Source organism: Lucilia sericata, unplaced genomic scaffold (assembly GCF_015586225.1).
Source record: "Lucilia sericata isolate MDLA Ls3-8-SP2 unplaced genomic scaffold, ASM1558622v1 Contig000929F_arrow, whole genome shotgun sequence".
Classification (NCBI taxonomy): domain Eukaryota; kingdom Metazoa; phylum Arthropoda; class Insecta; order Diptera; family Calliphoridae; genus Lucilia; species Lucilia sericata.
Window position 1 is genome coordinate 141,301 of NW_023994916.1, and position 22,366 is coordinate 163,666.

The 22,366-nt window shown below is 31.5% G+C and overlaps 3 protein-coding genes across 4 annotated transcripts; 1 reads left to right on the plus strand and 2 right to left on the minus strand.

Annotated features, from left to right (window-relative positions):
- Positions 1-5,316, minus strand: LOC119609115 (lactosylceramide 1,3-N-acetyl-beta-D-glucosaminyltransferase-like). Its single transcript, XM_037963812.1, has 6 exons — positions 4,720-5,316; positions 4,045-4,490; positions 3,133-3,289; positions 2,356-2,377; positions 2,228-2,320; positions 1-2,016 (listed from the first exon to the last, which is right to left on the minus strand). The coding sequence occupies exons 2-6, from the start codon at positions 4,406-4,408 to the stop codon at positions 1,165-1,167; spliced, it is 1,488 nt and encodes a 495-aa protein (XP_037819740.1). The 5' UTR covers positions 4,409-4,490; positions 4,720-5,316; the 3' UTR covers positions 1-1,164.
- Positions 5,317-6,435: 1,119 nt separating this feature from the next.
- LOC119609110 (nedd8-activating enzyme E1 catalytic subunit) lies at positions 6,436-9,242 on the plus strand. Of its 2 annotated transcripts, none has more exons than XM_037963805.1 (5): positions 6,436-6,701; positions 6,767-7,747; positions 7,921-8,672; positions 8,753-8,933; positions 9,005-9,242. In XM_037963805.1, exons 1-3 carry the CDS (start codon positions 6,548-6,550, stop codon positions 8,127-8,129), a joined length of 1,344 nt encoding a protein of 447 aa, XP_037819733.1. In that variant the 5' UTR covers positions 6,436-6,547; the 3' UTR covers positions 8,130-8,672; positions 8,753-8,933; positions 9,005-9,242. The 2 variants fall into 2 exon arrangements, with proteins under 2 accessions (XP_037819733.1, XP_037819735.1); XM_037963807.1 differs by having other exon boundaries at positions 9,074-9,242.
- Positions 8,268-21,212, minus strand: LOC119609104 (centrosomal protein cep290). The gene is given in 17 exon segments (XM_037963800.1): positions 8,268-8,646; positions 8,706-8,901; positions 10,957-11,984; positions 12,042-12,174; positions 12,250-12,767; positions 12,842-12,992; positions 14,493-15,205; positions 15,273-15,504; positions 15,568-15,721; positions 15,778-16,929; positions 16,991-17,352; positions 17,414-18,000; positions 18,058-18,480; positions 20,594-20,664; positions 20,667-20,763; positions 20,835-20,935; positions 20,987-21,212. Coding segments are annotated over 17 exon segments (6,489 nt in total). The 3' UTR covers positions 8,268-8,301.
- Between the last annotated feature and the right edge of the window lie 1,154 nt (positions 21,213-22,366).

Genomic DNA, 22,366 nt, shown 5'->3' on the forward strand with positions numbered 1-22,366 from the left:
CTTTAGTCCTGACTATATACTAAACTATAATCCAGACTATAAACTATAATTTGATATGTATATCAGAATTTTTAATAAATTTCTAAAATTTCAATATAAATCTCAATTTTTACATTTAAATGGATGGATATATCACTTAATTCTGACTTTTTCATTAAAAATCTGAATATTTTAATAAACATTTTAAATTTCACTTAAAATCTCTCAATTTACGCAAAATATCACATATTTTATCTAAAAATACCAAAGTTTAATTCATTAAAAATCTGATATTTAACTAAAAATTTTGACCAAAAGTGATATTTTTTATTCAAATACGAATTTTTAAGGTAACTTCAATTATTCACTAAAAATTAAGTTTTTGTGAACAATCCGATTTTTTATTGAAATCCAAATTTGTTTAAAAACTAAATTTTTCACTAAAAATATAAATTTTTGTACAAAATCTGATCACTTTTCAATTAAAATTCACTTATTGACTAAAAATCTATTTTTTTTTTACAAAAAAACCGACTTTTCAGTTTTACACTTTTCACTTAAAATCTTAATTTTCACTAAAAATGTAACACAAAATATAATTTTTGTAAAAAATAGGACTTTAAAAGACCCATTTTTGCAAAAAATTTATATTTCATTAAAACCCCAGATTTTTCACTAAAAATTTCACATATTGTCCTAAATCCGAAAATTTTCATGTGGATACATCTTGAGAACCTAACAGAGAGATCAGAATTGGATTCAGCACAAAGAAATCTTTTAGGATAGTATACTCTGGTCACTGGGTGAAAATTCAAAACAATCTTTTGCTGATAAAACATTTCACTTCTAAGTGAAAAGTGTGCATTTTGGAGGTGACTGATTTTCCCTTTAATTCGAAAAGTAATCCATCTAAATCTTACAAAAACTAATTTTATTTCGAAATAAGAATTCTTAGAATAATGTAAACAATTTTTAGATTAAAAAACTTAAAACAAGAAATACTGCTTACAATACAATTTGAGCTATCTACAATTTAACTTTTAGTTATCTATAAATTTGTGCTAATTAACAAAAATTACCAATAAAAAAACAATTTAAACAAATTTCATAATCTTAAACACTCCCCTTAAAAAAGTGTGTCTTTATGCCTAAGAGGACTTACCATATAAATATAATTACTAAATCTTAACCACAGCCACTTAATCGACGTAAACGTATACGTTTAAAATATTTACCTGGTGGCGGACAATGATATGTAACATTTGTTACAAAATTATAAGCAGCATACATGTCATCGTTGGTGAGTTTATGTAGAGTTATCATACCTTTCAATGTACACGAGTGCTTATAACGCCCATAGTTAAATAAAGGATGATGATGTCTTTGTATATTAGCCTTTTCGGCACACATGCCGGTAACATAAACATCTTCCAAATATACTAAACTAGTATTTAAGGAAGCTTCGTAAAGGCGTGGTACCACATCCATGGACATTAGATAGCCAGAACCCGATAAATAAGTGGGATAATAATCTTTAGTGTACATATAATAAGGCATATACCATTTACTCTTGACATTTGCCAAAACGGGAGCTTTACAGAACATATAACCCACCATATAATTGGTGGTGGCATTTAAACGATTTATGGCAGACAAAGTCTGATACGTACGACTATCATAGTAATCTAAAGTTTCATTGTACAGTGGAACGGTGCCACCCAATAGAAATTGCAACAGATTGGGTACATTAACGAACGTATCATCGTCACATTTCATAAAGAAGACAGCCTTTTCAAAACATTTGTTGCGCGTTATCCATTTTAAAGCCATGACCGATTTGATGGTTAAATTATTGTAAGTATCTAAAAAATTTTCCTGTATTATATCATCATATTGTTCGGCTTCTTGTTGAAGACGTATGTGAGTTTCATTATCACCCCCGCTGCCGCCCATACCGCCAGCCGTGTCAATTTTTGTATGACCCAATAAAAATAATATTCTTACTGGCATTGTGGCTGGTGGAATTGCTGTCGTTTGCTAAACACAAATAAATAAACAATAGAAAGTGTTAATGACAAACTGTAAAGTAAGAAAAACACAAACAACTAGAGCAAAATTATAAAATAAACATTAAATAAAAAAGCAAATACAACAAAGTTGTTTTCAAACTAAGTTAAATACATTAGAGTAAATATATTAACATATAAGTATGTATAGTGTAATACTTTTGTAGAATTAGCTCACTCACATTGCCATTTAATTTGAAAAATTCTTGAAATAATTTCAATGCGTTGGGCGTTTTGGTTGCAAATATTTTGTCGCGTAAATGCGAGTGCAATTTCTACAAACATACTGTAATGAATGCCTTAGTATTGCCCCATGTTTCTCGTAAGTTTGTCTGAAAAAGAGTGAGAGAGAATGAGGAAGTTGTGGAGTTTATATGATTAGAAAGTTAAAAGTAATGGATTTAAAAAAGTAAGGAATTTTTAATGGAATTTGGTAAATGCTCTCGAAAATGTGTTTTGGTAGTACGTGACTAACGAAATAACTATATAGTCATCTAGCGTATCTATCTAGATAGCGAGTCGATCTAACTATCTATTATCGATGCTATCTAGCATCTATCTATCTATATCTCTCTATTATCGATGATTATCATCTATCTATCTAGGATCTATCTAGCGATCTATCTATCTACTCTATTATCTATCGATCGAGCGAGCTATCTATCTATCTATCTATCTATCTATCTATCTATCTATCTATCTATCTATCTATCTATCTATCTATCTATCTATCTATCTATCTATCTATCTATCTATCTATCTATCTATCTATCTATCTATCTATCTATCTATCTATCTTTCTATCTATCTAACTAACAAAGAGGGAAAATTGAACAGTTAAAAAACTTAATAAAAATTAAAAAATATCTGAAATTCTTTTAAGAAAAAAAATTCCAAAATGTTTAATAAATATTATTTCAAATACCGGAAAAACTTGTCCTGGGAATTCTATTAATAAAAACCCTAATTATGACTAATAACTAACTTGAGATAAATTTATTTTATACAATTTTATATTTATAATTCCCACAAAGATTTTAATTTTTACATTAATACATATGTACATATAAAACATATTTTTACATACCTTGCAACAAAATTATTTAAACCCGAACACACAACAATTAATATGAACATTTTCTCATGACATTTATGACGCGGTTCCAATAATGTCGTATCATTTAATGGCAAAACATAATCACTAATATTAAGTGACACACTAAAATCCCAATCGGACAAGGGATCTGTAAGAAGAAAACAAAAAACCACAAAAGAAAGAATATATATGTATTAGCAAAACAAAGGAGCAACAATTATTTTACAAAACAACAATGTAAAAAACAATCAACCAAAATCCACTACATGCAATGTATAAACACAAATTTAGTTTTAAACAAGTCAGAGTGCTATATTCGGTTATACTCAATCTTACACACCCTTCAACTAAAAGCTAGTTTTTTATTAACACGTCGTATTTATAAGATTTTACATTTTATAAATACTAAAGGCTAGAAAAAGTATTGCAAAATCATTTATAAAAATACTTATTTATAAATAAAAATAATTTATTTATGAGTTATTTATGATTAAGTGATTTATAGAAGAGGTCTTTATATGGGAACTATGACCGATTATGGGCTAATCACATAAAATTTTTATAGAACGATTTGTATATACATACATATATAAAACATATTCTTGTAGAATTTTATCACGATATCAAAATTAATAAATATAGCAATATCATAATAAAAAAATAATATTTTCACGAGTTTGAAACGAAATCTCGCTTACCGTAGATGTATTTATAGGATAATGATCCCGGGGTCTTGAGAAAATGATTTCAACAAACATACAGACGGACATAGCTTTATAGTGTCGAAAAATTGCAAACTGAGAAATTACAAAAGGAATGACAAACTTCTCACAAAGGTGTAGAGTATAAAAGAAATGATGAGAAATATACAAAGAAAAGAAATCAAAAAAATAAAATACTTACAATGTCTTGATGAGGCACCCGAGAATATAGTACTATAAAATGTTAAAAATAACAGCATGGGAATCATAAAAGCACACAATAATAGGCGTGTTAGGCGTTTTCCCAACCCACGATTTATGTGCAGCTTACGTCGATTATTCGCTGTTAAAGTAGCTGAAGTTGTACGTATGGCACCGGCTATTTTTTTGCGAAATTGCTTTGTGTTATTCTGTTTGAATTCAACGGCAGAATCTTCATGTTCATGATCACTATTATCATCACCATCGGCCGATGATGAAGATGCCGATGAGGGATTAATGGTTGAATTGGAACTGTTTGAACTTAAAGGTAATAGTGTGAGTTTTTCATACTCATAACGACCCATTGCTTGGCTGGTTTATTTTAATATTCTAATAATTGTATTATTGTACATTAATTTCTTTCTTTTAAATAGCTATACATTTTAACTGAAAAATAATTGAAAAAGTTTTATTTTTATTAAGCAATGTAGGTATTTAAAAAGTAAAACTAGTTATTAAAGATAAATAGGTACATAATTTATTAATCTTATCAATATTGTTCAAAAAAAGTACATTAAATATTTATCTATCTTTAAAATGTCAAAAAAACACAATTACTGTACAATATTGTAATTATTTATTAAATTCTTGTTGTTTTTGTTTATTTTTTACTTACCACCATCGCCCAACACCTTCTTTGCAATAATAATATAATAACAACAATAAATCAAGTACTTTTCTTATTGCAGTATAAAAGAGAACCGCAACAACAACAACAAAGTCTGGACAAAAGAGAGTAGTTTTATTTACAAGCAAAAGAAAAAAACACAAACTAAAAAGCGACCTTCAAATTATTTTCGTGTGCATTATATTATTTTCTTGTTTTTCATAAATTGCATAGACTTGATTACTCTTTTTTCTTAAATAATTACTAAATTATTTCATTTAACTTTCTTTTTTCACTTTTATTTATAATTTTGTTGCTTTGTTTATACAGCTTTTTTTGATTTTAATGTAGCACAAAAATTTTTATCACGCGACCGTCTGAATACCAAATGAAAAGTAAAAAAAATATATACTTTTTAGCACTACATATGTTGTTATACGACAAATCTAATAGATATTGTTTGTTATCAATCACATATCTCAATTATTCATTAGATTAGATTTATTATTTCCGTGTGTAAAGAAAGAAAAATATGAAGTTAAATCAGTTTTGTTTTCTGTTTACGATTGTTTTTTGTCCGTGCAAATACTGTGTTATTGCCACATGTTTCAAATATGATTGAATAAAGTTGCCACAAGCCGTTTTTATGGTAATGGTAATTCTACAAAATTGCAAATGTCAAAAACAGCTGTGTGAAAAGTTCCGAAAATGTATGTTGCCAGAATTTTAAAAAGATTTAAAGGAATTATGTATAAAAAATTAAGATTTTACAAAATGACTTTTAAGCAATCGTATATTTTAGGATATTGAACTTATATATAAGTTATTCACAAAGAAAATGTTTATTTTATAAACGGATTATAAATTAGATTTTGTATGGACATTTCGTTTTATAAACCTTTTATAAAATGAAAATGTTGTTTGTGAATAAGGGGGTTAGACTATAATCTAAAAAAGTCGATTTTCTAAATACACAAATAAAGGGCCAAATAGACTACACAAGTGGCTTGACAAACAAACATTGTACGTTTGTGCAAGCCTATTGTGTAGTGTATGAGGGTGTTTCGTGTTTGTACAAAAATCATTTTTACACAAAGATATTGATTTTTTGTCAAACCGTTTGTATGGTTTATATTCATGAATAATCATTTTTTTAAATTTACATTTCTAAGAAAAATTGACATCTGTATCTTTGCAAGTCCACAAAAACGTGAAAAAATCGGTGTTTGTACGAGCAATGTTTGTGTAGTGTGTGTGAGAATGAAAAAAAGTATGTTTGTCAAGCCGCTTGTGTAGTCTATTTGGGCCTTAAGTCGGTAGAAGTCGAAACAATTTTAAACAAGTCAGAAAAAGTTGAGATTTAGATACATTATTAAAAATCAAAACAACGAAAATTTTTAAAATTATAAAGTTGCGATTCTTAAAAACTGTATAGACGAAAATACGACTTTTTGTAATTTTTGAATTATTAGTTTTTCATTTCGTTTAACAATTTTTAAAGGGTTGACTTTTGTAATCTTTTTAATAAAATTTTTTTGATTTTTTCTAAATCGTTTTTGTTGTGTCTAATCCGTCTATCCGAATTTTTCTACATAAAATCTATAGTTTGAAAATTTATTAATAGAATCCTATCATATTATCTAAGTGTAATTGATTTTCACCGCAAACAACTTTCATATATATCAAATATTTTCTCTCCAACCAATATGGCATCCCTAACAGCTGTTGAGTGCAATCATTTTTCGAAAAGCCGGCAATTTTTTTTTCTGTGCAAATTTACTATTTTGTTTCCCATTTCAAAACAATTAGTAATATTTATAATTTTACAAGCAAAACAATGGCAACGGTTGCAGCCAATTCTTTAACTAGCAAAAGATGGCATAGTTTGCGTCATATTTTGGAAAGGGCAGGACCTTTTTGTAAATCGGATTTTACTCCCTCACCCGAAAATTTAGAATTTTTGCAAACTACTTGCAAAATTTTAGTAATTGGTAACAAGAATTAATTTATACACCAACTAAACATTAATAAGTAAATGTTACTTTAAATATTACAGGTGCTGGTGGCTTGGGCTGTGAGCTTTTAAAGGATTTAGCCTTAATGGGTTTTGGTGATTTGCATGTCATCGATATGGACACCATCGACTTATCGAATTTAAATCGTCAATTTTTATTTCGTCGCAGTGATATAGGTTCCTCCAAGGCTGAGTGTGCCGCTAAATTTATTAATAATCGTGTGCCTACGTGTCGTGTTACACCTCACTTCTGTAAAATCCAAGATTTTGATGAATCATTCTATCAGCAATTCCATATTATAGTGTGTGGTTTGGATTCTATAGTGGCGCGTCGTTGGATTAACGGCATGCTGTTATCCATGCTTAGCTATAATGAAGAGGATGGTTCTGTAGATCCTTCCTCCATAATACCCATGATTGATGGTGGCACTGAAGGCTTTAAGGGTAATGCCCGTGTTATATTACCGGGTTTTACGGCTTGCATCGAATGTACCTTGGATCTATATCCACCACAAATTACCTATCCTTTGTGCACCATAGCCAATACCCCACGTCTACCCGAACATTGTATAGAATATGTGAAAATTATACAATGGGATAAGGAAAATCCCTTTAATTCTGCCTTGGATGGTGATGATCCCCAACATGTGGCCTGGGTCTATGAGCGGGCCAGTGAAAGAGCCAGTCAATTTAATATTTCTGGCATTACGTATCGTCTGGTGCAGGGTGTTTTAAAACATATAATACCCGCAGTGGCTAGTACAAATGCCGTTATTGCTGCTGCTTGTGCCACGGAAGTTTTTAAATTGGCCACTAGCTGTTATGATAGCATGTCTAATTATTTAAATTTTAATGATATTGATGGTATCTATACGTATACTTATGCTGCCGAAAAGTCTGAAAATTGTTTGGCTTGTAGCAATGGTCTTCAGATAGTGAATATTGAAGATCCCAATACCACAACTTTGGAGGATTTAATTAAAATGCTGTGTGAAAGTCCTAAATATCAAATGAAACAACCGGGTAAGTGTACATTTAAATACTTATTTTGACAAACAATTAAAAGTAGAGGCTATGAGACTAATAAGAAGCTTCTTCTAATTGGAAATTAGTTTTCCGATATTTATTTCCAATATGATAAAAATTTTCAAAGTAAACAACTTGTTTAAATTATTATTTTTTTAATTTTATTTCAGGCATTACAACAATTATCGAGGGTAAAAATAAAACTTTGTACATGTCCACGGTTAAAAGTATTGAAGAACGTACACGCGGCAATTTGACACAATCTTTGGGTGAATTAGGACTCAAAGATGGTCAACAAATTATTGTAACCGATCAGACAACACCAAATACTGTAACACTACAGTTAAAATACAATGCCAATGAAGTCGAAATGAATTAAATTCATTAAAAAAAACGCAAAAAAACTAAAACAATAGCAAACCACAAAAAATAAAACAATTTAAACCAACATAAAGTAAAAAATAAAAAAAAATATACAACAGTAAAGCAAAAATAAAAAGAAAAACTTATAAAAAAAATTCATCATCATCTCATCGTACACATGCACCAAACTATTCACTTATCTCATCAATCACTGGCACATTCTGCAATTCCGAACATTTACGTTTCCACATTGCTAATTGTTCTTTTAGCACCTTTTCTTTGGCGGCGGCACGTGTTAATAAAACTTTAGCTTTTTGCAATAATTGTGATTTCTTTATCAATTGTTCTTTAACATATTTCAATTCATCTTGTGTTTGTGTATCCATACTCAACATTCTACCTTTATTCTCGCAATGAGGACATTTTGTTTGTAGTTTTAATTCTGATTGTAAAGTGGAAATTTTCTCTAAAGAATCCGTATACATTTGTTGTAAGCGAGCGGTGTCGTTGGTAGTAGTAGTCTCTGTGGAAGCCTGTTATAAAATAGTGTTATGAAAAGGTATATTTTCTATTTAACAATAATATAACTTACTCTTGATTCACATGACCGTCTACCATCTTTTAAATATTTATTTTCAGCTTTTAATTTTTCCACCAAATTTCTCAATGATAATATTGTAGTTTCTGCCGGTTGACCTATTTGGGTGTTTAGTTTTATACCACTACATTTGCATAATTCTTTGCGTGCTTCTGCCGAGGCTCTTTCTTCTTTTAAAGCAATTATATAGCTGCAAAGGAAGATTATTTGATTATATTAAAGGTATTTATAGTTTAAACTTTATAGTCTTTGTATTTGTTATTAATTGTGTTGAATGTTTTTATTATTTTTAGGTAAGTGGAGTTTTCTTTATAAATAACTGAAAATGATTTCGATAATGTTTTCATATGCCGTTAAAATAGCGTACACCGCCTGCAGAAGCAGCTTATTTTATCAAGAAATATGACTTCAATCGAATATTGGTTAAAATTTTTAAAATTAGATTGATTTTAGAAACTTGAATAGAAACATCTTCAAAATAATCATAATAAAATTCTAATGAAATTTCGAACTTCGATGTGTCGCCTAAAACTGGGTTAGAATTTTAAGTGTAAAATTCAATTAAAAAATCCAAAAATTTTGAAACTATTGGAAAATTTCAAATTTCCAGTGATATTTTCTAGAGAATTTCTAGTGAAAAATTTAGTTTTTATTACAGTTTAGATTTTTTAAAAATTTCGAAATTCTAGTGAAATGTAAAATTTTTAATAAAAATTCGTATTTCTAGTGAAATAACAAAATTCTAGTGACATTTCAAAATTCTACAGAGATTTCTAAAAATTTTCCAATTCTAGTGAAATTTCGAATTTCTGGTGAAAATTCCAATTCCTAGAGAAATATTGTTATTCAAAGGAAATTTCGAAATTTAAGAATATTTTCTAGACTGAAATACAAATTTTAGTGAAATCTTGAAATTTGGAATTTCTATTAAATTTCCTAGTGAAAATTTTAATTTTTATTCAAATTTAGATTTAGATTTTTTTCGAAAAAATTTCGAAATTCTAGAGAAATTTTGAATTTCTCGTGAAAATTCGAATTTTTAGTGAAATATCGTAATTCTAGTGAAATTTCAAAATCCTAAAGTATTTGCTAGAAATTTGGAAATTCTAGTGAAATTTCGAATTTCTGGTTAAATTTCGAAATTTTTGAATAACTTCTGGTCTAAAATGAACATTTTAGTAGAATCTAATGAAATTTCGAATTTATAATAATTCTAGTGAAATTTCGAATTTCAAAAAAAAAAAAAAAAAAAAATGTATATTTTCTGGTCAAAGTTTGAAATTTAAGTGTAAAAAAATTTCTAGTGATATTTTCTAGTGAATTTGCGAATTCGAATTTCTATCAAAATTTAGATTTTTGCTACTGAAATTTAAAATTTCTAGTGAAATATTGAAATTCTAGTGAAATTTTGAATTTTTAGAAAAATTTTGATTTTATGGTGGAATTTTGAATTTCTAGTGAAATTTCGAATTTCTAATGAAATTTCGAAATTTTAGAATATGAAATCGAGTGAAATTTCAATATTATAGAAAAATTTATATTTTCGAAATTCTTGTGACATTTCAAATTTCTGGTGAAAAAATTTTGAAATTCTAGTTTTATTGAAAAATTTTATTGAAATTTCAAATTGAAAATTCTAGTGAAATTTTGAATTTCTGTTGAAATGTTAAATTTCTACTAATTTACTTGAAATTTCGATTTTTTAGTGAAACTTTAAAATTGTGGTGAAATTTGAAAATTTTATTGAAATTTCTAAATTATTGTGATTTTGCAGTAAAATTTCGATAATCTAGTGAAGTTTCGAAGACTTGGTGACAATTCCACTGATATTCTATTAATATTTCGAAATTTTAGAATAATTTCAAAATTTTAGTGAAATTTCGAAATTTTAGAAAAATTTCTATTTTCTGGTGAAATATGAAAATTCTAATGAAATTTTGAACATCAAAATTTACTAGAATTCAAGTTAAAATAAAATTTAACTTGAATTTTTGAAATTTTTCAATTCTGGTGAAATTTTAAAATTTTGTTAAAATTTTTAAATTATAGTGAAACTTCAATATTGTAGACAAATTTCTAGTCTGTTCAAAATTTTAGTGAAATTTTAAAATTCTAGTAAAATTTTGAAATTTTTGTAAAATTTTGAAATTCTGGCAAAATATCGATTTTCCTCAAAATTTTTAAACTTTTAACTCTTTTTAAAAATCAAAATAAAAAACACATCTTCTATCAACTTTCTACTCACTCTTCCAAATGTTTAATACGTTTCTGTAAACGTTCCGTACCATCTCCCTGCCTTAGCAGATCATTATCCAATTGTAGCTGAAGATTTTTCGCTTCTAAACGTATATTTTGAGCTTCTACGGAAGATAGTTTTTCCTGTAATTTTTCCATTTCGGTAGTTAAAGCATTGCTGCCCTTGCCCTCCAACTCTAAAGCCATTATCTTACGCTGTTGCATTTCAATGCGTGCCTTTAAAGCCTCAATGATGTCATTATGGGGATTTTGTAAAGCAACATGATTAAAATGAGCTTTACTGCAGTGCGGTGGTAAGGAGCTACGTCCCGGCGAACTACACTCACTGCTGGCTCCTGTATATGTTTCAGGACTTTCGGAGGGGGTATATTTACCACCGTTACCACTACCCATACTAGATGTTTGATGATGTAAATTAGGACAGGAGGGAGTGCGGCAGCATTTCATGGAATGTTGAACATTGTGCTGAGTTATTCTACCCAATTTTGCCTCTAGAATTTGTTTATCTTTTTCCAAACGATTAATGGTGTTGCGGGCAGATTGTAAAAGACTGCGAGTTTTCTCTAACAAAGTTTCGGTTTCTTCTAGTTTGCTTTTAAATTTTTCCGCATTCTGTTGCCATCGCTTTTGTTTCTCCCATAAACCTACTTCATTGGCACTACGTGCTCTCTTGCTTTCTATAATAACCTTTTGCCTTTGTATCTCTGCTTTGGCATCTTCCAAATCCAGCTCCAATTGTTGTACTCTCCTTTGGAGATTTTCACTTTTAACTCGAGCATTTAGCTCGGTTTTAATGGAGACCACTGGACGTTTTATTAATTGATTGCGCAAGGATTGATTTAAATCTCTGGCTTGTTTTTCACGTTGTGTTAGATTGTTTAGTTGTTTGCGTAAAGCTTCAACTTGTGTTTGATAGATTTTATTAGTGGCCTCGGTGCGTGTTAGATCATTGGCCAATTTGGCTATTTGATCGGCTGAATAATTTGAGGAATCATTGATATAACGTTGTTGGTCATCCTAAGGAGAAAGAGGAATATTAGTATGAAATATCTATGTAATGTATAAGTAACGTACATGGAAGTTATTTAAGGTATCCATTAACTCATTTATATGTTTATCTTTCTCTTCTATTAAAGAGCGCAATTGTTCCATTTCCGGATTGTGGTTAATGCTAGTGGATTTCTCCCGATCTTGTAGGTATTTGATTCTAAACAAAAAGTTTACGTTAATTAAGTGCATCCCAAATCTGTGTCTCTGTTTAGTTTAGAATCTAACTACTTACTTTTCCTTAAGTATTTGTATCTCTTCCTCCTTTAGCTTAAAGGAACTCTCCCAATAACTGGCCTTTTCTTTAAGTTCCTTTAATTGTTTTGACAAATTCTCGGGTATTTCCCTATTATGTTCCACTTCATGTTTCTCTGGTGCCGAGGTATCTCTTTCACCAGCCGTTGTTGCCTTAACTGTATTCTCTTCAAACATTTCTTCGATTTTTTCATCGGTCATCTCATTTAAACTATTATCCACATTTTCCTCACCTCTAGCTGCCAATTCCAATTTCTCATTGGAATTACGTCTGACACTAAGAGTTTCCATTTTAGTTTTAAGTTCTAATATTTCTATATCTTTTGTTTTGATATTGAAATTTAGATTTACAATAGTGCTCTTTAAACCCTCAATTTCTGTATTTAATTTGTTCACATTCAAATGATTTTGTTCTCTTTCGGTTTGTAAAATATTTTGCATTTTTCCTATGGACTTATCCTTTTCGGTTAGGAGCGTATGGAAGGATAAAATAGTTTTCTGTGGAGGAATTTTTTAAACAATTTTAGAGTTATTAAAAGTGATTAAAGGTTAAAGAAAATTGTTGGATTTACCTCTATTACATCTGTTTGTAAACTGGAAGGTTGGGCGTGTTGTTCTGGAGAGTTTGAGGGCTTTTCCTGTTGCTCTGGAGTTGGCGGTGTTTTTGGTTTTGTTTTTAATTCTTGTTGTAATACCTCTATTTGTTGCTCAGCTTGTATGAGACTGAAGGAAAAAATTATAAATACGTTAATAAATTTTTATATTTATAGGAGATCTATATTGTGGCTTAAAGGTTGTAGTGTAGAGTCTTGGTAGTCATACCGTTTTCCAAATCCAATCCTACAAGAGTTTAGGTGACTTATTTCCAGCCATTTCTTATAGTAGCCTTCACAAAGAGATCAGTAATAGTCCAGTAACCAACCTTCTAAACTAATGGTGTCAAAGTCAATAGGTCTGAATGTTTCGCATAGGATCTATACCGATCTTTGGCAGTCATTCTAAATTAAAGCCGGTCTTAACAAGGAAATCAGTAATGGAATAGGCCGTGATCAGCCTTCTAAACCGATAGTATGGACATCAACTAGCACAATCGAGAAGACTGGTACATCTTCAGCTAGTTCTCCTAAAGGTCTCCTTAAGGAGATCTGAGTATTATCAGTTCTCTTCATCAAATAGGAAAGTGAAGAAATTTATCGAAATGATTCGTAAGAGAGGATTAGTAATGACAGCGTTGACGAAATATCGTCATCAGTGACAATACGAAGAATATATACTTCAATGGTGCAGACTGGGTTAAGGGGCTTGAAAGTTGTCAACTGTAAAAGAAGATCTCCTTGGACTTCTAAAGATCAAGATGATCAGTACTGATCATTGGCAGTCATACCAAAGGAGAGCTGGCTTAATTCCAGTCGGCTCTCTTAGTAGACTCCTTAAGAAGATAAGAAGGGAAATGTATCCGGAAGTGACCAGTTTTCTAAAGCGATGGTTTTGAAGTCACCAAGCATGATAAAGAAAATCTCCGGCTGGTCGTTCTAAAACTCACCGTAAAAAGATCATTAAAAGGGCCAGATCTGAAAACAAGAACTCCTTGGACTTCTAAAAATCAACAATTGAAAAGTTCTAAACCGATCGTCAACGAAGCCAACGAGCATGATGAACAAGTCTGGTACATCTCCGGCTGGTCTTACATAGGGAGATCTTTAAGATCTTAATTCCAGTCGGTTCTCTCTCTTAGTGTTATTCTGAAGGAGATAAGCAAGGGAAATGTCTCTGGAAGTGACTTGTCTTCTAAAGCGATGGTGTCGAAGTCACCAAGCACGAAAATCTCCTGTTGGTCGTTCTAAAGGTCGCCGTAAGAAGATCTTTAAAAGAGCCAGATCTGCACGATGAAGAAAATCTCCGGCTGGTCCTTCTAAAGGCCGCCATAAGGAGATCAGTCATCGATCGAAATGACCCGGATTCGCAGTCAGTTGACGGACGAAACCGCCGTCTTCAGTGGCAACTCGGAGGATTTATCATTGAATGGTGAAAAATGTTAATAGTGGACTTGGACTTCTTAAGATCCACAATTGGCAATGGCAACAACATTAAGTAAAGACTAAAGCATCTGTATATTAACACAAGAGCAAAGCATCTGTACTGTCACTTAGGTCCATTGTGTCATTATGAATTCCACCACACTTACGAACGATGGAAACCATATTGAAGTATGTATAAACTTACCTCTCTTCCGTTTTCTTCAGCTTTTCTAAAGCTTCTTTCAATTCACTCTCTTTTACCATCTTCTCGCTTTCATCAGCTACTTTACACTCTTCCTCTAAAGTTTGAATAGCTTTAGAATCTTGAATAGCTTTACACTCTTCCTCTAAAGTTTGAATAGCTTTAGAATCTTGCGACACTAAATCGACACCAGTTTGGATTTCCGCCTCAGATGTTTCTTTACAAGTCCCTCGATTAGTTTCCTTAATCTGCGATTCCAAGGAATTATCTTTATGCTCAATTTCCGGGCGCGCTTCTGTTTTGGAAATATCATTTATTTCTTCATATTCCTTTTCCGTTTGTGTTGAATTTTCTTGTAGATTTCTCTTTTTGGGAGATGGTATGGGAGACATGTTTTTATCTACAAATTCCTTAGAAGTCCTACGTGATTTACTGGCTGATAACTTCCGTTCAGCTGGTATGGGAATAGTATCAGTATTACAGCCAATTTCCTTGGTTAATTGCTCTATCTGCTTTCCATTATTTTCAGGTTCATTATCGGACTTTTCCGCAGCCTTGTCTGTACCAAATAATGCCTCTATAGTATGCCAATGTTCGGTTTCAGTAGCCATTTTTAGTTTTATATCGTGTAAATCTTTCTCCAAATCGGAACATTTCTTTTCATATTGTTTCAACTGATCTTCGTAAAGTTTGCATTGGGTTTCTGTTTTCACCAGCTTTTAAATGATTTAAAAACATATGTTTTGTTTGAAAGTTTAAGACAGTTTTAGAGAGTAAGCTTACCTTTATGACTTTCTGATTATCTTCCATTTCTAAACTATATTCCTTTAAAGCAGCCTTAATAACTTCCTCTATATAGCCATTTAATAATTCAGTTTGATTTATTTTATCGTCATTTAAATGAGTGTTTTTCTTTAGGAAGTTTTGATAGGCATAAACAAAATTAGTTAGGAAGACCAAGGGTGTAAATTTGGCATATTTCTCTTTTAAACAACATAAGGATTTTTGTAGAAATCTGTATTAAAAAAAAAGATTTTATAAAAATATTACTAATATTAGATTAAATTCATTTACATACCTGATTTTAACATTATTATTTTGGCGTTCTATTTGGAAGCTTTTGTTTAAATCCTCTATCATATGGTTCCGACTAATCAAATCCTGTTCTGCACTCTCAAACTGTAGCTTTAGCGAATCCCGTTCATTTCTTATATGATTAAGCTCTAGTTTGGCTAAAAGTTTTATTAACGTTAAATATCAATTTTATAGAGAAAAATTTAAACTTTACCTGCATCTAAATCTCTTTGCATTTTAGCCATTAATAATTTCTCTTCCGTAGAACTTTGTAAATCGGCTACTAGATGTCTTAAATTAACATGATTATCGGTGATATCATTGAGTAGCCTTTGCTGTGATAATATTTGTTCTTGTGCTATTTCCAATAGAGACTCCAATTGAGTATTTTTTCTTAGCATTTCCAATCGTTGTGCCTCAAACTCTTTCACCATTTGCTTTTGCTCTTCATACTCTTGCTGTGTGATAAAATCCAATTGTAAATCTTCTCTTATTATACCATAATCCATACAAAGCTCGGGAATTTTCATGCTAACATCCTGCTTGCCCGACAAAAGCTCTTCTGTAAGTAAAGCCAGTTTCATTTGATTTTCATTGAGAGCTTGCTGCAAGCTTTTATAGTCTTCCGTTGTGTAGGCATAGAGATTTTTGTGATTTTGTAAATCTTGTTTAAGTTTTTCAACTTCCTCTTGACTTTCCAATAATTCTTTCTTTAGCTGGGCTTGGGTTTTAATATTCTCTATTTCCAATTGATTTAAGGCTGATAGATTTTGATCAAAGTCTTCTCTCATATAAGCGTAACTTCTGCGTTCTCTCATTAGCTCTTGTTCTTGTGTGACAATCTGTTCGGTTAGCTGGGCATAAGTTTGCATAATTTCCCTTTCATTGGCATTCATATGCAGCTTCAGTTCCTCATAGTATTTCTTAAAGATTTTAAGTTCCTCCAATTCGTTTTGCAGTTGACGTTTTTCGGGCAAAGTCATTTCAGGCTCTGGTTGAGTTTGTGTTTCGTTAGTACCCTCTTCCTCTGCTATATTGGGTATATTTATACTTTTATTGGGCGTAGTAGGTCTAGTGGAAGTATCCAAATATTCGGGCATTGGTAAAGCTGGATCTTCTATGTCTCTTATCTCACCATCTTCACGCATACTCTCTATGGAATTTAGTTCTTCTGCTGCCATGTCTCTCTCCTCTTGCTGAGGTTGTTGTTTAAGCAAAAGCTCTTCTAAAGCTTTTTCTCGTGACTTTATTAAGGCCAATTGTTCTCTTATTCGTTTGGGAGTATCAAAGGGTGAATTGGAACTTTTTAAGGCCTGAATTAATCTCGTAAGCATTACATTGTCAATGGTAATATTATCTGAACAATCTATTATATCAATTGAAAGCATTAAATAAATATCATGGTTTCATTATTTTAGTTAACTTACCATCATATTCTCTTAATTTCTCCAGAATTTCCAACATTCCCTGCCTTAGAATTTCATTTTCTTGTAATATATCTTGATATTTTGCTTGTAAATCATGATCATTTGAATCTTGTAGTTCTACTCTTACATTACCCTGACATTGGCTACAGACAGTTACCAATAAAGAGGTTTCTCTTGAATTAGAAGAATCTTCCACTTCACCAACTTCTTTAACAGGAGAACTTGTTAAATGCTGCTCAGTTTTAACCTTAGGAGACTTTTTGGAAGTTTTTATAGGGGTCTTACTAACTTCGCTGGCTTCCTCTTCTATCTCGTCTGACAAAGACGCTTTTGTATTTTGTTGTAATTGCAAAAGTTGTTTTCTAAAATTATAGAAAGTTATTACCAACATTTTATATCAATAGCTGTTAATCAAACTCCTACCTTAAATCCGTTTTTTCCAACTTCAATTGCAATCGCATTTCTTCTGAGGCCCTTAACTTCAAAGTCAATTTCTCGATCATTTTCTCTTTACTTCGCTCTTTGGCTTGTAAGTTTTTCGCCGTTATTACCACATCTTCTGGTATATTTAATCGTTTCCTTAATAAAGTATTCTCCTGCGCTATTTCATGCATGGAGTTCAATTCCATGACCAAAGCTCTGATTTGTTTATCTCTGGACTGTAATTTATTCTCTAATGAAGAACATTTTCTCAAGGCAGACATTAAACCATCTTCTCCTTTTTGATAAGCTGTTAAGGCTTTTGCTGCTTCCATAGCTTGTTTGGCCTTAAGGCAACTTTCCTCTTCGGCTTTTTGCAACATTTCCGAAAGTTCATGGCATTTTTCATTGCTGGCTTTTAAAGCTAACTCCACTGACTTGCAGCACTGTCTTGGTTTGCGGGGATTACGTTCCTCCTCCTTTTCGGCACTTAGCTTATTCATAAGTTTTGTGGAGGCAATCATTTCCTCGGCCATCATTTTTATTTTACCCTCCAACTGTTCTATAAGCTTGTCACGTGATTCTAAAGACTTTTTGAAGAAAAATTTTTTATAAATAGTTCTCAGTTTCTAAACATTCTCACTTACATGCATTAGTTTGCTTATCTCTTCCTGCTCTTCTGAAGGCTCACTTTCTTCTTTGGTTTCTGTTTCTTCCTTTTGACTGTATTCATCTGGTACGATTTCTTTTTTACTTTTGTATTTCTTTAATTGTTTATCCTTTTCCTCTAACATTTTCTTCCACGATAAAGCCTTTTTCTCTAGCTTTTCTATAAAATCTTTTAAATCGTTCTCACTTTTTTCACGTTCATCTTCCAGATATGTAATATTGCCTTCCAAACGTTTTATTTCTATATTCAGATCTTCCATTGACTCTTTATGTGCCTTTTTCTCACTTTCCAATAGAGTTATATCGGCTTTAAGTTTCAATAGCGTATCTTTACTGTGTTTCAAGTCATTTTCCAATGTTAATATGGTTTTTGATTGCTCGATATTTTGATTTTGTAGAGACTTTAAAAAAGATAGATTAGAATGTTTGAGATAATTAGAACCGAACTAGAACTGCACTAGAACTGAACTAGAACTGAACTAGAACTGAACTAGAACTAGAACTGAACTAGAACTGAACTAGAACTGAACTAGAACTGAACTAGAACTGAACTAGAACTGAACTAGAACTGAACTAGAACTGAACTAGAACTGAACTAGAACTGAACTAGAACTGAACTAGAACTGAACTAGAACTGAACTAGAACTGAACTAGAACTGAACTAGAACTGAACTAGAACTGAACTAGAACTGAACTAGAACTGAACTAGAACTGAACTAGAACTGAACTAGAACTGAACTAGAACTGAACTAGAACTGAACTAGACCTAGAATGAACTAGAACTGAAACTAGAACTGAACTAGAACTGAACTAGAACTGAACTAGAACTGAACTAGAACTGAACTAGAACTGAACAGAACTGAACTAGAAACTGAACTAGACATGAACTAGAACTGAACTAGAACTGAACTAGGACTGAACTAGAACTGAACTAGAACTGAACTAGAACTGAAACTAGAACTGAACTAGAACTGAACTAGAACTGAACTAGAACTGAACTAGAACTGAACTAGAACTGAACTAGAACTGAACTAAACTGAACTAGAACTGAACTAGAACTGAACTAGAACTGAACTTAGAACTGAACTAGAACTGAAACTAGACTGAACTAGAACTGACTAGAACTGAACTAGAACTGAACTAGAACTGAACTAGAACTGAACTAGAACTGAACTAGAACTGAACTAGAACTGAACTAAGAACTTGAACTAGGAACTGAACTAGAACTGAACTAGAACTGAACTAGAACTGAACTAGAACTGAACTAGACTGAACTAGAACTGAACTAGAACTGAACTAGAACTGAACTAGAACTGAACTAGAACTGAACTAGAACTGAACTAGAACTGAACTAGAACTGAACTAGAACTGAACTAGAACTGAACTAGAACTGAACTAGAACTGAACTAGAACTGAACTAGAACTGAACTAGAACTGAACTAGAACTGAACTAGAACTGAACTAGAACTGAACTAGAACTGAACTAGAACTGAACTAGAACTGAACTAGAACTGAACTAGAACTGAACTAGAACTGAACTAGAACTGAACTAGAACTGAACTAGAACTGAACTAGAACTGAACTAGAACTGAACTAGAACTGAACTAGAACTGAACTAGAACTGAACTAGAACTGAACTAGAACTGAACTAGAACTGAACTAGAACTGAACTAGAACTGAACTAGAACTGAACTAGAACTGAACTAGAACTGAACTAGAACTGAACTAGAACTGAACTAGAACTGAACTAGAACTGAACTAGAACTGAACTAGAACTGAACTAGAAAACTGAACTAGAACTGAACTAGAACTGAACTAGAACTGAACTAGAACTGAACTAGAACTGAACTAGAACTGAACTAGAACTGAACTAGAACTGAACTAGAACTGAACTAGAACTGAACTAGAACTGAACTAGAACTGAACTAGAACTGAACTAGAACTGAACTAGAACTGAACTAGAACTGAACTAGAACTGAACTAGAACTGAACTAGAACTGAACTAGAACTGAACTAGAACTGAACTAGAACTGAACTAGAACTGAACTAGAACTGAACTAGAACTGAACTAGAACTGAACTAGAACTGAACTAGAACTGAACTAGAACTGAACTAGAACTGAACTAGAACTGAACTAGAACTGAACTAGAACTGAACTAGAACTGAACTAGAACTGAACTAGAACTGAACTAGACTGAACTAGAACTGAACTAGAACTGAACTGAACTAGAACTGAACTAGAACTGAACTAGAACTGAACTAGAACTGAACTAGAACTGAACTAGAACTGAACTAGAACTGAACTAGAACTGAACTAGAACTGAACTAGAACTGACTAGAACTGAACTAGAACTGAACTAGAACTGAACTAGAACTGAACTAGAATGAACTAGAACTGACTAGAACTGAACTAGAACTGAACTAGAACTGAACTAGAAACTGAACTAGAACTGAACTAGAACTGAACTAGAACTGAACTAAACTGAACTAGACTTTCTTAAAATCACTGCCCACCTCGATTTCTCTGAGCAAACGTTTAATATGTTTATTTTTGGTGTTTATATTGCGCAGCAAAGCTTCTTGTTATCTAATTCGGATAAGGGATCGGAAGAATCCTTATCGCTGACATCAGCATTGGCAGCATCACGTAAACGTTTTTGTAAAGAAAAAATTTCCTCAGTTAACTAGTAAAGAAATAAATAAAATTTGCTATTTTAATAAAACTGCGGAAATGAACAAAGAAATGAATCATCACCTCTTTGGTTTTATGCTTTAACTCAATTTTGTCATCCTCCAAATTGGCTACCATGCGTTTTAATTTTTCATTTTCATCCATTAAACGATCATGTTGGGATTCTATTAAAACAAGAATTTAGACTAAAAAAATACATAACTTTTGTAACTTACCCAAACTGTCCTTATCTTTAGTTTCTAATTGCTCTTCCAAGTCCTTAACCTGTTCACCTTTGTATTCCAAAACCGCCAATGTCAATTCCAAAGTCTTACGTATTGATTTCTTAGGTAATTCTTCTATGGCCTCTGAAAGTTCCAATAAGGTCTCGTAAAGTTCCTCTTTCTGTTGTTTAGAAAAATCTTTAAATTTTCTTAAAGACACCACATCGGGTAAATCCATGTTTGGAAAAATATAATTATTTTTTTTCTGTTTTATTTAATAATTTATTTCTACCAATATGACATGGTAAATATTCTTGACGGCAATGAATAATGAAAATGAAAAGTATACTTTTTTTCTTTATTCCTTAGATCCTTGAGTGCCTTTACCATGTTACCTTGACTACCGTTTCACTCAAAACACAAGTGTTAACTTACTAGCCGGGAGGGTTTGTGCATGTAAAAGTTTGTACCGGTCTAGTGTCGGTAAAACACATTACCAGCATTAGTGGTGGTTTAATGTTTTGAACCTGTATCACGTGCTGAGTGGGTTCATTGGTTAGGTGTTTTTAAGGGTGGGTTAGTTAGAGTAGTATTTCAGTTTTGTTTTGATTTTTTATTTCGTTTCTTATTTTGATTACCTGTTTAGTTTGTTATTGTTTAGAATAGTCAAGTAAAAGGAGAGTGGTAGAGTAAAGTGTCATTATTTTTGTATGAGTAGTGTACATCATGTCCAGAAGGACATTGACATTGAAATACCGTGTTTTATTGTAAATGTCATTTATATCACAACTTAATGTTTAAATTTCTATTAATTTTTTGTACGTGGCATTCAGTTAAAGTCTAATAAATGTGATTTATTAGACTAGAATCGCAGGTATCAGTGGTATATGTATACAGAGGTGACCGCTCATACACTTTTCTATAGAATAGTAATCACATACAACGGGACCATTAAGACCCAACTGAGTCGGTCATAAGTCGACTGCCTCAATAACCTAATCATATGATAGTATGTACTTCTATAACAGAGTTAGCTTGATCATATTTCTATGGAATAGTGATAGCTCGACCTTTTTGCTCTAAAATACTGATCGTTCCCTCGTTTTTGAACGGTATTGTAGTCGTTCGATTAATTTTTAATTAGAAAGTGATCGCTCGATTAAAGAATAGTGATTGCTCGAGCAGTGTTCTACTGATATTTTTATCAGAATTCAATTCTAAAATGATCTATCGATCAGTTTCCTTTGGAGAAGTAATCGCTCTATAATTGTTCTATAGAACAGAGATAGTTCGAATAGATTTCTATAGATTCGAATATATTTCTATAGAATAGTTATCGCTCAATCACTGTTCTATAGATTAGTGATCAATGATCAATTAGTTTTCTATATA

Coding starts and splice junctions, on each gene's coding strand:
- LOC119609115 (XM_037963812.1), bottom strand. CDS start 4,408: ATGGGTCGTTATGAGTATGAAAAACTCACACTATTACCTTTAAGTTCA. Junction 2,378..3,132: donor TTAAATAATTTTGTTGCAAG/GTATGTAAAAAT, acceptor ACTCTTTTTCAG/ACAAACTTACGAGAAACATG. Junction 2,321..2,355: donor AAACTTACGAGAAACATGGG/GCAATACTAAGG, acceptor GTATGTTTGTAG/AAATTGCACTCGCATTTACG.
- LOC119609110 (XM_037963805.1), top strand. CDS start 6,548: ATGGCAACGGTTGCAGCCAATTCTTTAACTAGCAAAAGATGGCATAGT. Junction 6,702..6,766: donor TTGCAAAATTTTAGTAATTG/GTAACAAGAATT, acceptor TAAATATTACAG/GTGCTGGTGGCTTGGGCTGT. Junction 7,748..7,920: donor ATATCAAATGAAACAACCGG/GTAAGTGTACAT, acceptor ATTTTATTTCAG/GCATTACAACAATTATCGAG.